The 16737-nt window shown below is 45.6% G+C and overlaps 2 protein-coding genes across 2 annotated transcripts in view; one reads left to right on the plus strand and one right to left on the minus strand.

Moving 5' to 3' along the window:
* The window catches only part of LOC130382111 (ryanodine receptor 3-like), a gene marked incomplete at its 5' end in the record, with an annotated part of 92896 nt that extends 79369 nt beyond the window's left edge, over window positions 1-13527 (plus strand). The window contains 15 exons of the mRNA XM_056589721.1: window positions 140-194; window positions 531-705; window positions 833-919; window positions 6304-6501; window positions 6735-6865; window positions 7264-7306; window positions 7487-7614; window positions 7779-7839; window positions 7990-8136; window positions 8863-8997; window positions 10069-10225; window positions 11054-11118; window positions 11350-11450; window positions 12572-12623; window positions 12766-13527. Coding sequence (XP_056445696.1) covers window positions 140-194; window positions 531-705; window positions 833-919; window positions 6304-6501; window positions 6735-6865; window positions 7264-7306; window positions 7487-7614; window positions 7779-7839; window positions 7990-8136; window positions 8863-8997; window positions 10069-10225; window positions 11054-11118; window positions 11350-11450; window positions 12572-12623; window positions 12766-12861 — 1631 coding nt within the window. The remainder of the gene's footprint in view (window positions 1-139; window positions 195-530; window positions 706-832; window positions 920-6303; window positions 6502-6734; window positions 6866-7263; window positions 7307-7486; window positions 7615-7778; window positions 7840-7989; window positions 8137-8862; window positions 8998-10068; window positions 10226-11053; window positions 11119-11349; window positions 11451-12571; window positions 12624-12765) is intronic.
* LOC130383259 (zinc finger MYM-type protein 1-like) lies at window positions 15-5691 on the minus strand. Its single transcript, XM_056591378.1, has 3 exons — window positions 3665-5691; window positions 3253-3367; window positions 15-3077 (listed from the first exon to the last, which is right to left on the minus strand). The coding sequence occupies exons 1-3, from the start codon at window positions 5209-5211 to the stop codon at window positions 2550-2552; spliced, it is 2190 nt and encodes a 729-aa protein (XP_056447353.1). The 5' UTR covers window positions 5212-5691; the 3' UTR covers window positions 15-2549.
* Window positions 13528-16737: the final 3210 nt, after the last annotated feature.

Genomic DNA, 16737 nt, shown 5'->3' on the forward strand with positions numbered 1-16737 from the left:
TAACAGCACTCGTATAACAGTCGTCCAACCTTTATGATGCAAACACTTGTTCCACGTTGAGTGTCTTCCAGGTTTTAATTAAATACAGTGTTTCACGACAAGCTGATGAACGGCGCAATATCGTTTGCTTTTAAGGAAGCGGCGAAGAAGAGAGTGACCAACGGCGACTACAAAGGGGACTCTGAGAACTCGGAGTGAGTGCACTTAACAGGACCTTCCTTAATGGGATTACACACATTGATTTGATTTCTCGTATGAACACAGTCATCCTGGCCTCGCGGCTACATAACAGGATTTAGTAAATACTTTGAGTGGGGGGAGTGATTTAAGGCTTTATACAATTATTAAGCCTAAAAGGCTTTTTTCGGGTGCTAGTCTCATTGTAGATAAGTGGAGACTATTATTTAGTCATTAAATTCAACAGTAATTTAGCTTATTGATAATTCCATAGTAAATTAGTAAATGGGTACTGTATAACTGCTAATCTGGCTCTGTGCTAACAAAAACACTACGTGGGTTTGTCTCTCCAGCTGGGAGACCGGAGAGAAGAAGGACCAGGACAAGTCCAAGGAGGACACCCCCAAGGGATCGTCCCCGGAGGAGAAGAGATTCCCCAAGAAAAGACCTGGTCTGAAGAGAGAACCACCAGAGGCCTTCACCGCTAGCTTCCTCGCAGGGCTGGAGATCTACCAGACCAAGATGCTGGTCAGACACCCAGGAATCCTGGCCTTATGTTTCAATTAGAGCAGTACACAAAAATATTATGGATTGATGAATTGATCTTTACATCAATGGCACTTCTGTGTTTGTTCTTTCCACACAATGTTCACAGAATTACCTTGCTAGAAACTTCTACAACCTCCGGTTCCTGGCGCTTTTCGTGGCCTTTGCCATCAATTTCATTCTACTCTTCTACAAAGTAAGCTCCTCGACTTTTCTTATTCCGTCCCATTTTGAGCATACAACTTGAAAGTCCCACTTTAAGTGAATGGTGCAACTCACTAACTCCCTGTGTGTGGTGAAGGTGCCCTTAGTGGTATTTAGGTATGAATAGTGCAGCTCACTCTCTCCCTGTGTGTGTGTCACCGGTCCCAAGTGGCCAGGACGGTGAAAACAAGTAGATGATGAGACCGGTTTTCTCAAAAGCAGGTATATATTTTTACGAGGACTGAAGCAGCACAGCTTTTGTTTCGTCTTCCGAAATCAGTCTCTTTATTTCATAATTATCACGAGTAACACATCAATAAATAAAATAAAATAAATAAATATAAACTCTTCCCTCGTTAAAGTGCCTGTTAAATTGTCTATTATTCCTTTGTAAGTTCTCTTTGCAAATAAAACATAAAAAGTGCAACAAAAAGTGAGGCTCCCATGTACCGTTTCTCTCCACTCTTAGTTCACCTTAAAATCAATACAGAACTCCTTTTTATCAAAATCCACATTAAAGTTAAAGTGCCTGTTTCAGCTTATTCGCTGGTTGTTTCGAGCTATCTCACAGTGCAATTCTGCTCCTATAATAGAAATAACATACTTTGGCTTTAAACCACAATAAAACCATAAACAGCACCTTACCTTAAACCACTGCCTGAACTACAATGGATGATTTGTCTGCCTAACAGACCAACTAAACATTTTATATCAAACATATCTACACTTTTCTTATACTATATATATTATATTCTTAAAATATCCTATCGTAACGTCATCTACCTCTTAATCACATTAAATATATTCGTAAACATGTACGTCAGGTGTTCAGGGCCAAAGTAAACTTAAGCATACTCTACAAGGCAGTGGCCGCTGGTGGAATTCATTTTAGGTGGGGCTGAATGTTTGCATTCCAAACCCCTGTAGGGGGGTCTGGGGGCAACCTCCCCCAGAAGATTTCTTTGTGATTTTCACAAACAAATGAAGCATTCTGACAAAATAAAAAAACAGAACATTTACTTACAAAGACGAATGGGGCCAGGGAACTAAGATTTAAGTTAATTTATTTGCCTTGTAGAATTCAGCAACATTAAGAGTGCAAATACATCAACAAAAACGGTGAATTACACACACAGAATGTGTGTGTGTGTGTGTGTGTGTGTGTGTGTGTTCACCCATAAATATATCTACATTCTGCATTAGTATGCATTTAGACAAATACAATGAAATATGAATTCCACAAAATTCATGGAAATGTGCAAGCTTTTGTGAGTGGTTGTTCAAGACACACTTAAGGCATGATACAAACAAAGGTTTGCAAAGGACTACATACAGTACAATATGCATGCACACTGAAGGCCTGATGCCACCACAGGTTTGCAGAGAACTATCTACAGTATGTACACTTGAAAGGGGCGGGGAGAGGTTGTGAGGATCTGCAACCAGTGTCCACCTCACGGGAAGGAGGAGAGGTCGGGGGGTTGTGAGGGTCTGCAACCAGTGTCCACCTCACGGGAAGGAGGAGAGGTCGGGGGGTTGTGAGGGTCTGCAACCAGTGTCCACCTCACGGGAAGGAGGGTGTGTGTGTGTGTGTGTCTAGTAAGAGAACACTTGGAAAACTCTTACTTGTATAGGAACTTTGCTCGTCTGTCTTTCTGAGTGGCAAATTTCTCAATAACCCTTTTATTGAAATCTGGAATGTCCCGAGTGAGTTTTTTCTCTATAGATAGCATAGCCAGAGCATTGAAGCGATCTTGTGCCATAGTGTTCTTAAGGAAAGTCTTTATCCTCTTTAAGGTGGAGAAGCATCTCTCTGATTCTGCTGTTGACATTGGTGTGGTGATGAGGATCTTGAGAAGACTAACAGTTTCGCTGAATGTGTCTTGCAGGTTATTTCCCATTAGAACCTGAAATAGAGCCAGTGCTCCACTGCAGCCCTTGAAGTCCTCATGCTCGTAGATCAGGGACAGTTCTGTTTTAAGTCTGGCTTTGTCCAACATGGGATAGGCATCCACCGTGGTTTCCAGTGCTGAATCTGGGAACTTTCTGCTGTGTTGTGGGAACAAGTCACCTTGCAACAGAGTAGCACTGATGAGATGCTTTGTGAAAGAAAACCTCTCCTTGGCATGGCATATAATGGTGTCACAGATCTATGAAATAACAGAAAGCATGTCCCAGTTCAACAATACAATAATACTGTCTGCATTCTCCAGTAGATATACAGTATACATAGTATGTCTAATAATGACAACTCGGAACACAAAAATGTGCAAACAAACACAAATACATATAGGCTAGTGGAATACAGAAATAGAAGTTGCTTACCTCTAATGCCAGGTGCTGTTGTGTTTCTTCTCCCATTGCCCTCCGTTTCGGCGGGGGTGGTCCCTGTATAGGTCCCTCATAGTACTCTTCCTTAACCTGATAAGGAACAGTGTCCCTGATCCAAAACAAGTTTCACAAGTCACTGTCCACCCTGAAATTACTTGAGAAACTACCATGTAGAAACCAACTTGCTGATAAAATAAATCCAGAACTTTATTAAAGTATGTGCTGTTTTTGTGTTGGGCCTAGTGAATGTCATCTAGATTCATCATAAATAAATTCACTAGTCTAACATGGTGAAATGGTGATATCTATGAGAGGTTCTATTGTGCTCAGCCATGTGGATTCATGTTTTTACTGTGAAGGCTACATGTAAGCATGTTTTAAGGAAATATGTAAAATCATAGCTTACCTGATGGCTTGTATGCTTTGAGTGAACTTCTGGGTGATCCCGGCGATGAAGACAGTGTCTATGTTCCTCTTCTGCAGCTGGTTAAACAGCTTGTCTACATGTGGCATGATTTTGTGAAATAATGCCAGGAAAAAACAGAAAGCCTCGTCTTCCAACATTCTCAATAAACCCCCGGCCTCTCTCTTCGATATGGCATCAAAGTCTCCTCTGTCTCGAATGGTTTGGAAGCACTCAACCAGTTCATCTTTGTGGTCGTAAACTGTGTTAACAGCACGACCTTGGAAGTTCCATCGCGTTGGTGAAGCACCTGGGAGTCGACCCACCACTTCATCAAGCACTGCCGTTCGTTTGAATGACTTGTGGAAAAAAGAAGAAAACCCCCCAATGTCTGAAAAAAACTGTCCAACCTTCGTAATATGGGATGTTGCCTGCTGCATGATGAGGTTCAACTGATGCGCATAAGAGTGAACGTAGTAGGCACTCCCGTAGACATCTTGAACTTCACGTTGCACTCCACCTGTAGCACCCCTCATCACTGCGGCACCATCATAGGCCTGGGCAATTAGTTTTCTCTCTTGTCCTGCGGGAAGGATGGTGCTCAGCCTTTCCAAAAGCGCAGCGGCAATCGTCTCAGCAGTCGAATTTGGAAGCGCAATGAACTCAAAGAAGCGTTCTTTGATGTTATTCTTGCCATCTATGTACCTTATCACAAACACAAGCTGGCAATGAGTGCAGACATCGGTTGTCTCGTCTGCCTGAATGGCAATGTAGTCTGCTTGTTTCACCTCTTCCAAAACGCAGTCTCTGAGAACTGACAACATGCAGTCCAACAGTTCATTTTGCACGGTCTTCGAAGTGCCTTTAAAAACGGTGGCGTTTTCCAGGTGCACCTCCAACTCATGGTCAATGGAGGCCATGAGATCAATTAGACCTCGGAAAATGCCTGGATTTTCTGATGCGTCACTCTGATCGTGACCACGCAGAGCAAGTTCAAAGGCACCACAAAATTTCACAGCATCGATGATCTTTGACAAAATATGACGATTCCTGTCTACCTCCTCATTGTGCCTTCTTACAGCAATGCGGTGTCCCTCATCTAGCTGTGCGGCTATGCTAATTCGGCCTAGCATGGCTAGCTTCACACAGTTGTTCATATGCACTCTTGCTCGCTCGTGTTTTTTTATCCGTTCTGACAGATGTTTCATGTCTGTCACCCCTGTCTGTGTCCACGAACTATCACACGTAGTTGTTTTAAAAAGTATACAAGGAAAGCAAAAAATTGCATTGGCATACCCACAGCTAGTTAGCCAAGCCTTTCGATCGAACCAACCTCTGGAAAAACTTCTCTTGTAGGCTCTATCCTTTTCTCTTGCTTGTTGGGTTATGTTCACTTCTGGCTTGTCTGGTCCGAGTTCTTTTACTTGCAGTTTTTCTGCAAATGTTCTTCCTTCGAAGGGATTCATAAGTAAAGACTTAACTGAATTTGGGGCTAGCTGAACTCCCAGGGAGACAGTGGTAGCAGTACTCGAAGTCGCCATGTTGCTCATCTCTGAGGTAAATGTGCAGTAACATGCAGTGGACGATGTTATAAAGATATTCTAAAGTAAATGCATTATTCGAATGCAATTAACATAGATTTCTCAAAATGAGAGATTATAAAAATATCTATATCTAAAAAAAGAAAGATAACAGGGAGGCAGGTCGGCGGGAGGACGGCGCCCCAGCGCCTTCTATAGGCGAGCCGCCACTGCTACAATGTGTGTGTTTCCACAATAATATACTAAGCGAACGGGACAACTGCCATCTAACACTAATGCCGTTTGGCGCGGAACAAACAAAGGAGTTTTCAAAAGTTAATAACTCGAAAAATACGGACTTCAAACTCAACACAAAGTTAATCGACCTTGTTGTAAAATATTCCGATTCATGAAAATAGTTATTTGCGTGATTTTCAGTGTACAAACCTGAAATCCAGGTATATATTCTTTACAAGGACTACAGCAGCACAGCTTTTGTTTTGTCTTCCGAAATCCGTCTGGCAAGGAAGCGGAAATGCCCCCCAACCATAGGAGTCCGGGCTGCAGCGCCAACACTTTGGTTCCACCCTTCCGTTTCCAAGTAAACCGTAATAATACGTGATAAATAAAATACTCAATGTAAATAAAACAAATTTAAATTAATAACCATCGGTTATACATATCAATTCTCCAAAAAATAATACATATTATAATAGTGGTTTGGTTTTGAGTGTAACACGTGTGGTGAAAGTGACCCTGGTGGTGTTTTAATAATAATAATAATAATAATAATAATAATAATAATACATTTTATTTGAGGGCGCCTTTCATGGCACTCAAGGACACCTTACAGGGCAGTGTTTAAAAATAAATACAATCAAAAATCATAAAAAACACAAGAACAAGATACATTGAAACATTTGACACAATTTACACAAGTGGGGTGAAAAGGGTTAAATGGTTAAGTGTGAACCGTGAAGCTCACTCTCTCCCTGTATGTCTATTTGTGGTGAAGGTTTTGACATGCAACTTTAACGTCCCAGCCTCTCCCATGTGTAACTCTGAAACATTTCAGACCTTTTGCTTGGTTAAAATAAGTAAAACCCTCTTCTCGGTTGTCAGGTGACCGGCGACGACGCGGACGAGCCGGACCCATGGAACGGCGGCGGCAAAGTGGCGGAGGAGGAGGAGGACGAGGGCGTTGTGGAGTACTTTGTGCTGCAGGAGAGCACAGGCTACATGGCACCCACCCTGCGCTTCCTGGCCATCCTGCACACCGTCATCTCCTTCCTCTGCGTGGTGGGCTACTACTACCTGAAGGTACGGGCGTCAGGGACCCCCGCACGGCTGTCCTGGACACACACACACACATACATACATGTATACAAACATTCATACATGTGTTTGGTGAAGGTGCCCTTAGGAGTGTTTAAGTGCGGACGCTGCAGCTCACGTCCCCTCTGTGTGTGTGTGTGTGTGTGTGTGTGTGTGTGTGTGTGTGTGTGTGTGTGTGTGTGTGTGTGTGTGTGTGTGTGTGTGTGTGTGTGGTTAAGGTGCCCTTAGTGGTGTTTAAGCGAGAGAAGGAGATTGCCAGGAAGCTGGAGTTTGACGGGCTGTACATCACGGAGCAGCCGTCAGACGATGACATCAAGGGCCAGTGGGACCGCCTGGTGATCAACACGCCGTGAGTCCCAGGGCCCTTCCCCAGCAGCCGCCACACTCCTGAAACACTCTGCTTTAAAATAAGAATGCATGCAATCACTTTTCAAAGTACTCAACGCTTTACAGAGTGAGTACAAAAAAAATGATTTAATATTACAGTAGTAAAAAGGGAAGGAGATTATGTGTTGAAAGCAATCTTAAAACATGGGTTGTGAGGGCCTGTTAAGATGAAGGGAGTGTGTTGGTGCTTTAGGAGGATAAGTGTGTTCATAGGTTTGTGTTCATTTGGCAATCCATGTTTATTTTTTTGTTAGATTGATATTGCATTGTTTTGTAAGAGAATGGGTTACGATTTGTTCTGTTCCCAATGGATTTGTAAGTCTGATGGACACATATGCTTTGTACTTTGTCTTTCCGCAGCTCTTTCCCCTACAACTACTGGGACAAATTTGTCAAACGCAAAGTGAGTGTTTTGCGTTTGCCGTCGTTGTGTTGTGTATTTTCTGAGGTCATATTGTCATCTGTTGAAAAAGAAATAAAATAAATTGTGTACAAAACGAGCTAGACGCACGCGCCGTGCACACAGTTCAGGCGGTCGCCGTGGGTTACGGCCCTAACGTGTCCCCGTCGCCCCCCCCTCCAGGTGATCAAGAAGTACGGCGACCTGTACGGGGCGGAGCGCATCGCTGAGCTGCTGGGGCTGGACAAGAGTGCCCTGGACTTCAACCCCACCGAGGAGACGGTGGCCAGGGAGGCCTCACTAGCGTCCTGGTGAGGGGGGGGGAGGGGGGGAGGGGGAGGGTGGATGTTGTCAGCAGGGGGTTGGGGCGGGGGGGAGAGGGGGAGGGAGAGAGGGAGGGGAGAGAGGGGGAGAGGGCTGATGTTGTTAGCCCGGAGTCCGTTGTATTCAAACCCCCGTCTGTCTTTTTGAACAGGCTGAGCTCCATCGACACAAAGTACCACATCTGGAAGATGGGCGTGGTGTTCACGGACAACGTGAGTGTGAATATTATTGTTTTGATAAGTTGTTGTTTATTATTGACCCGTTCCGAAGGGAAATAACTGCACACAACTGATTGGACGATGAATGAAGTGGATTCTATTTAGATTTGTTCTATCATTGAAAGATGTTTTGTCCCCCCTCAGTCCTTTCTGTATCTGGTGTGGTACACCACCATGTCCATCCTGGGACACTACAACAACTTTTTCTTCGCTGCTCACTTGTTGGACATCGCCATGGGCTTCAAAACGCTCCGCACCATCCTGTCCTCCGTCACCCATAACGGCAAGCAGGTGAGGGGAGCCGTGTTGGCCGCCAGGGGGCACTGCAGAGTTAAAGTCTTCTAGTTGACTGCCTCCTCGACAGCGCCTATCATTCCTCACAAAACACTCAGCACAGCAGTTTACTTTTAAATGTCATATGTTTTTTGCTAATACACAATTAAGTCACCAACAAGCAACAGCCACAAATCAAATCTGTATTACATCCCATATTTCATCAGTTGATGTTTTTCTTAGTTCAGTATGCATTATTTATTTCTAATCTGATTTGAGAGGAGTCTGGCTCTTGTAATTAATACCCGAATAACAAATTACATCCTTCAACCAAATATGCCCACTCAATCAAAAAAGAGGAAGTGGAGACCTAATTAGTAGAAGGAGATATGGGGAGAGAGATATGGATAGAAAGAAGATAGAAAGAAGACTAGGGATAAAAATCTCTCAAAAAGTGGAGCTATAACTAAATACATTAACACAGACTTTAAGGGAGTTGGTAAAACCCACTGATTTGGTGCTGGTGTGTGTGTGTGTGTGTGTGTGTGTGTGTGTGTGTGTGTGTGTGTGTGTGTGTGTGTGTGTGTGTGTGTGTGTGTGTGTGTTTTTGTGTGTGTGTGTGCTCGCGTGCATCTGTGTGTGTGTGTGTGTGTCCATTTGTGCATCCACGCGTGTGTGTGTTTGTGTGTGCGTCTGTGCGCACGTGTGTGTGCGTCTGTGTGCGTGCATGTGCCTGCCTGCCAGCTGGTGCTGACGGTGGGCCTGCTGGCGGTGGTGGTGTACCTGTACACCGTGGTGGCCTTCAACTTCTTCAGGAAGTTCTACAACAAGGGCGAGGACGACGAGGAGCCCGACATGAAGTGTGACGACATGATGACGGTGAGGAGCGACACGGCGCAATGCCGCCTCACGTTCACATCCCTCACATCCACACACCCACGGCGCAGTCAACCACGCGCGGCGACGGCCAGCTCGTCTGGAGCAGTTAGCGTGAGGCGTCTCGCTCTTGGCTCACCGCTACATCGGCGGTTCTTCCTCTGTGGTGGTTTTGTTTTGTGGCTTGGTTCCCCAGTCAGCCGGCGCTGGAGGCTCAGACACTGAGGACTCTATGAGAAGCGGCAGGCTTCTGTTTTGTGTGTCTGATGTCCTTCTGATCCAGGATGTCAGGTGTTGACGGCGTGTTGTGAGAGCAGACGCCCAGACGCTACTGGGCATTACTCCCAAATGTGTTGTTATCTACAGTCTATAAGATCTCCACATATACAGATATATGTAAATATATAAATATAGATAGATAGATAGATAGATAGATAGATAGATAGATAGATAGATAGATAGATAGATAGATAGATAGATAGATAGATAGATAGATAGATAGATAGATAGATAGATAGATAGATAGATAGATAGATGTGTGTATCATCTATATATGTATATATATGTATATACGGTAGATACACAACAGAGTATGGAGGCTGTCTATCTTTCAGTGCCTTACAATATTGTTTGGTGCTTTTCTATACCTCAGCGTTTTGGTATCTTTTTAAAGGGGACATATTATACCACCAGGTGTGAGTGTGATTAGCCTTACAAGCCATTTAAAAAATCAGTCCCATATGACATCACTAGTGGGCGTGTCCACCTAGATCTGTGCTGGATGAATCAGTCTACCAGCTTACCCAGCGGACGGAAGTAAACGTTGTTCATCTATCCAGCACAGATCTAGGTGGACACACCCAATAGTGATGTCATATGGGGCAGATTATCAAAACGGCTTGTAAGGCTAATCCCACTCACACCTCGTGGTATAATATGTCCCCTTTAAGGTTTCTGAAGGGTTTAACTGATGCTATTCTTTCCCGCTCTAGCAAAACCAGGTGGCTCTCTCTCTCTCTGTCCGTGGAAACTGAAACAAACCCTGTCCCCCCCCCCCCCCCCCCTGTCCTCCAGTGCTATCTGTTCCACATGTACGTGGGGGTCCGGGCGGGGGGCGGCATCGGCGACGAGATAGAGGACCCCGCGGGGGACCCCTACGAGCTCTACAGAATCCTCTTCGACATCACCTTCTTCTTCTTCGTCATCGTCATCCTCCTGGCCATCATCCAGGGTAAGGGGGCACTGGTGTGTGTGTGTGTGTGTGTGCGTGTGCTGTGTGTGCGTATTTGTGTGCGATTGTAAAAACATTGTCTTGAGAGTTGTCAATTTTATATCTGACGCTTTTATGTCCCATCGTACTCTATGAACGGGGTGGCTGCCTTTTAGAAAATACATGAATAATGTATTAATTTTCTTTCAACAGCCATCCTATTGAAACAAGATAACAAAGTCTGCCGATACCCAAAACAAGCATGCATCAAAACTTTTAATACCGATAATAGTGAATCGTTTCAATCTATGACGGTATTGAAAACTCTCTGGCCACAGCCTGAGGATGAGACAGGATTTAGTATGTGCATGTGTGCACATCGATATGTTGTGACACACACGCACGCACGCAAACACACGCATGCACACATACACACACTCACACGCAGACACACACACACACACACACACACACGCACACACACACAGCATGAAGTTAATGTTCAGGTCCCTAGGTTGTCCTTCTGCCTGGGACTATGTATAATAATAATAATAATAATAATAATAATAATAATAATAATAATAATAATAATAATAATAATAATAATAATATATCAGAAAGATATTGGTTACATAGAGGCACCCAGTAGGTCAAATTAAACACACTATTATTTAAAGTTTGGCACAACAAGCAAACACAACGATCTGGCGTTCACCGGCGAGGTCTGCAGCCCTCAGGAGTTGAGGCGCGAGCGACCGCACTCTTCATGCGGTGATGACATGTGGGGATGATGCGTGATGACGTCGCGCGGTGGTGACACGTGTGACTGTGTTGTGTTCCCGGCCGCAGGTCTGATCATCGATGCGTTCGGGGAGCTGCGAGACCAACAGGAGCAGGTGAAAGAGGACATGGAGGTGAGACGAGACAAACGCTAGTGTGAGGTCATCGCGTGTCGCCGCCACTGCTGCGCACACACGCACGCACGCACGCACGCACGCACGCACGCACGCACGCACGCACACACACACACACACACACACACACACACACACACACACACACACACACACACACACACACACACACACACACACACACACACACACACACACACACATAACCGCTTTCTCCTCTCGGCTCCGCAGACCAAGTGCTTCATCTGCGGCATCGGCAACGACTACTTCGACACGACACCTCACGGGTTCGAGACCCACACCTTACAAGAACACAACCTGGCCAACTACCTGTGAGTGGTCCCCCCAGCTCCCCCGACCCGCGCTATCAGGGCGTCCATCACGCCACGGGTTATTGTTCTCCTCTCCTCCTCATTGGCTCCGTTCTCAAACCGCAGCGTCTTCTTAACGGCGTGTGTGTGTCGCGGTAGCATGAGTGACAGGGTTACTAAGGACCCTCTCCTCCCCCTCCAACAGACAACTCCGTCTTTCCCTTCCTCTTCCTCATCTCATCGTCCCTCTCTCCCAACCCCTCCCAACCCCTCCCTCCCTCCCTCCCTCCCTCCTTCCCTCCCTCTCACCCTCAACCCCCTGCTTCTCCCTTCCTTCCTCCCTCCGTCCTTCCCTCCCTCCCCCTTCTCCCTCCCTCCCCCATTTCTCCTTCCCTTCCTTTCTCCCTCCCCCCTTTCCTCCCCCCCTCAACTCCCTGTTCCTCCCTCCCTCCCCTGTTTCTCCCCCTCTCCCTATCTCCTTCCCCCCCCATGTTTCTCCCTCCCCCCTCAACCCCCTGTTTCTTCCCATCATGTCATTGTCTGGAGAAAATCCCTCTTCTGTTGTCTTCCGTCGGTGGATCGAGAAGAGGGGGGGGGGGGTATGTTGTAAGACTGGGGCCTCATTGTCTCTTTCCATTACTTTTTAATGCCCCCCCTTCATCGGCGACTGAGGTGTTTGGGGTATTGCGCCTTCAGGCAGTAATTGTTCGGAGTTGCCGCTCTTGGAGGGCCTGCCATTGGCCCCCCGTTGGCTTATGGAGAACCACAGGTTCAGATAGAATCCTGTTCCTCATGATTGGTGAAAGCCTTTCAACACCAGGATGTCTAGGTTACAATTAGCTGAGGTTCAGGCCCGGGTTGGACAGACTTTTCCAACCACCCAAGTGGCTGAATGAAAGTTTCTAAAGTGTCGTCATATTGTGGCCAAACGTAACTCTATTCTTCTAGCGCTGCTGATTCACTGTGCGTCATTGGCTATATCCTAAACCAATCTATGTGTCTATGTATATATTTAACTATCTATCACAGCAGTCAGTAAGGACATGAGTAAGACAGAAAGCAGGACAGACGGAGGCATGTCATACGACAATGTCTTGCTGTGTGTGTGGTTGCCTTTATCTTACCTGCTTTTGTTCAATCAGGTTTTTCTTGATGTACCTTATCAACAAGGATGAGACGGAACACACAGGACAGGTAAAACACCGCCCCAAGGAATAACTCACCCCTTACTGCGAATCACCACATTGCGTTTGTGTTGGGTACACGCTAACGGCTATATGTGTGTTTTTTTGTATATGTGTGTGTGCGTGTTTATACGTGTGTGTTTAAACGTCAGGAGTCCTACGTGTGGAAGATGTATCAGGAGCGATGTTGGGACTTCTTCCCAGCTGGAGACTGCTTCCGCAAGCAGTACGAAGACCAGCTCGGATAGGGAGGGGACCACAGGGACGCCGGGGCTGCTGGGAGATGTAGTCCCGACGGACACGGTTGTCGCTGGTCCGCCACACAACACGGCGGCGACCCCCCACCGCGGACGCTGCTACTCAAAGGCTACGGATCGGTTTGAGGAGATACACCGCAAGATGGCCGCCTCAGAGTTAGTTTCCGTCAATATCAAACGTACCTCGGCTATCTTGGGGTGCGGTGCCAATCTCTGAACGGGGGAACGAAACCACTGACCTTCCTGGACTTTTCTTTTGGAATTCCTTGGTTTTGACAACGTGTTGCCTTTTACTCCACATGATCCCAAACCATTGCACAATTTTTTTTGTTGGTCTTTTTGAGAAACACTGGGTTGTGTGGGGTTATGGGACAATGTGTGAGTCATAATATGCACAAAGAACCCACTTTTGTTATTTAGAGAATGTTTAAAACAGAGACTTAATGCCAAAAGAGTCACGGAGGGCGTGGTCGACTTGTGGAGCACTTGATTCGACGTGTGAGAACTCTATGTTGTGAACACCCCGTATTGAGACGATTGAGTATTATGATGAACTGACAAAAAACTGATGTTTTGTTTATTTTATAGGATGTTACATGCCTAAAATTATTCATGAAGTGCCTTACAATACTGTATCTACATTACAATAAAGCTATGCAAAACCTCAGTTTTTTTCCTTTATTGTATGTAACTACAGTTGATCTCTTGAAGCAGCACCAATTTGCTGCCCAGGTCTTATATGTGGCTGATGTTCATTTGAAAAGGAGAAAGAACAGAATCTGTTATTATGTATGTATGAATCTATTTATTTATTTATTTATTTAAATTATATTTATTTGCAGACTGCAGCATCTGAACTGCAAATCTTCGGTAAAAAAAAAGATAAATATATATCACACAACAACAGGACTGACTGAAAATCTTGAAACAATAACTAAAAATGAAGTTGCTATTGTATGGCCATTTGTATGTAGTAGCTTTGCTGAACAGTGCATTTCTTTTGATGGAAAATAAAAAAAAGGAATCAAAGTGGGTCTGTGTATTTGCATCATTTGCCATGGGATTGGCGTACTTCTCTCTTGCACATCATAACCCATTTCTGGTATCAAAATAATTTCCCCAACTGTTGGTCGTTTGCATCCTGAGCTAAACATTAGTTGAATTAAACATGTAACTAGGTGTTTTCAAAATAGAATTAGTGCTAAATGTCAGCCTTTCCTTTAGGATTGACTGTGTCCACTTAAACTATTTTACCTGCTTTTGTCATTTCCCTTTGCTATTGTTCTTCCCGATACAATTTCTTATGACACTGGACTCCATTTTATCTTCATTTAGCCAAATGTCGTAGACTCCAAAGCTTCTCATCAACAAGTACGACCCGGCCACTTCAGCAGCCTTACAGCCACGTCCCTCAAACACTGAACACAACAACACAGACCAACACCACTACAACCTGACGTCTAGCACAGCGTCACCGGGACAGGCTGAACCTAGATGGCCCCGCCCCAGGGCTGGGGCGACAGGCTGCCACTGCAGGGTCTCAGCCAGCCTCCTCCTGGGAGTTTGAGTCCTGGTTCCCCCCTTCCCCACGTGCTGCCACCTGTCAGCCGGCATCAGCCCACCACACCTCAGGCATCACACAGAGCCCCCGCCTGCCGCTGGGATCGGCTCTGGAGCTCACACCTGAGCCCCAAAACCCCCATCCCCGGCAGCCCCGCCACGAATAGCTCTCTCCCAAAGTTGCCATTTTGCGGTGCGGTGAGTTTGTTTATCGTGTTTTCACTTTATTTTCTTAGTTTGGCCAATTAAAGGTAGTTCATTTTGATTACTTCTGTTCTATTACCACGGCAGACACAATTCCACTCCTCGATGTTGTAGTTGTGCTGCCAATTAAAAGTTTTGGGGTTTTAATCAGGTTAAATGGTTCCTAGAATATTGAGCTATTTGGTTAGTTGAGGAACGGTATTGACATTCTAGGCTAACTTGTTCTAATGAAAGCTGCAGTACTTCTCAAACAGGAAAGGCATTGGTACTTTGCAATAAGGATACATTAAGGAACCATTATTAACATCAGTCAATGCAGTAATTACCATTATTATATTTATAATTTGCATAGGGGTTAGGGTTAGTGGGTTAGGGTTAATGCTAACCACAACCATTGCTTTATAAAAAACATCCGTGTCTCCTCCTAGGATCCATAGACATCCAGAGATACTCTGCACAGGGCTTGTACATCAGAATGCATAATGGGATTTTTTGTTGGCGATATTCTCATTATAATAACAGTTTGAGAGAACTCTAGAGAGCTGTAGTCATGTAAAATCGTAAATAACAATAAGCAGCATTAACATTCCTATGCCACTGCACTCCCGAAATGGAGGTTGTTGGATGTTGAATTTACACAGTGAATCTGTATTCCAGAGAACTCTCTGAAATGTCACCGCATATATGAATGTATCTAAATGATAATAAGTTTTATATTTAGCATCATCTTCTGAGTCACTAGACCACATGACCCGCATGGTTAAAACATTACGAAAGTAAAGGATGTTTCCTTACACATCCTTTACCACTATTTAGTGTTAAGGGGTCGCTTTAACCCAAAGTGACGTGCGGCACAATTCAGTAAGGAGCAGGTAGGGCAGGATGGGCGTCTCACTCAATGGACCCATAATTAGTGTTATCAGCGACACCTGTGTTTGTCCCGCGGTGACGCCCCGGTGAATAGGCTCCGTTACGTCCATCCCAGCCTGGGGTGCTGACGTTGGCGATTAAAGCCAGCTGTGCCATGCCTGAGAGACACTTCCAGACCACGTCATTGGGGCGTGTGCGTGAGGTCGGTGCCTGGTCTGAGCAGCCTCACCTGGCCCAAGTCAGACGGATCCGACTCTGGGGCTGGGTGAGGCTGCACACCTGTGGTGCAGGGGTCAATCAGAGCACAAAGGATAAGACAGCCATCACCGCTCACACTCGGATGTGGGGGTGAGCTCTGACGCGTCATTGTAACAGCTGCTCTGCCTGCAGCATGTTCCAAATCGCTAGGAGGGGGTGGACCCCTCTACATCCAGGAGATGGTGTACGTCAGGCCGCTAGATGCTGTGTGCTCACAGCACAAAGAGCATGCTGCATTAATTTAGCCTCTGAGGTCTTTAGGGGGTCATTAGTACAAACACACACACACACACACACACACACTCACATAGTATAAGCTATATCTAAGTATATTTAGGGAGTATAGACAACAAATATGTTTTTTTTGGTAAATAAAGTATAAGTATGTATGTGTGTGTGTGTGTGTGTGTGTGTGTGTGTGTGTGTGTGCAGTGCACGTGTGTGTGTGTGTGAGTTTTTCTTATGTTTTCGTGCACTGCCCCAAGCTGCTGATAAACCTGCCTGCTTGTAAAGTGCTGTGAATAGCCCTAATGCCTGAGCCCCCCCACATGGTCCCCCATGTGGCGCGGGCTGCAGATCACCTCCACCAATCCCTGACCTGTCCGCCCGGGCTCCTCACAGCACGCCGGCCGGAGGAGGGACGGGGCGGAGGGACGGGAGACGGAGGAGGAGGAGGAGGAGGAAAGAAAAGGAAGAAGAAGAAGGAGGAGGAGGAAAGGGAGAAGAAGAAGAAGGAGGAAAGAAAAGGAAGAAGAAGAAGGAGGAGGAGGAAAGAAAAGGAAGAAGAAGAAGGAGGAGGAGGAAAGGGAGAAGAAGAAGGAGGTAGAGGAAAGGAAGGAGGAGGAGGAAAGGGAGAAGAAGGAGGAGGAGGAAAGGAAGAAGAGGAAGGAGGAGGAGGAAAGGAAGAAAAAGGAGGAGGAGGAAGAGCAGAAGAAGAAGAAGGAGGAGGAAAATAAGCAACAGGAGAAGGAGGAG

This window comes from Gadus chalcogrammus, chromosome 5 (assembly GCF_026213295.1).
Source record: "Gadus chalcogrammus isolate NIFS_2021 chromosome 5, NIFS_Gcha_1.0, whole genome shotgun sequence".
Taxonomy (NCBI): Eukaryota; Metazoa; Chordata; class Actinopteri; order Gadiformes; family Gadidae; genus Gadus; species Gadus chalcogrammus.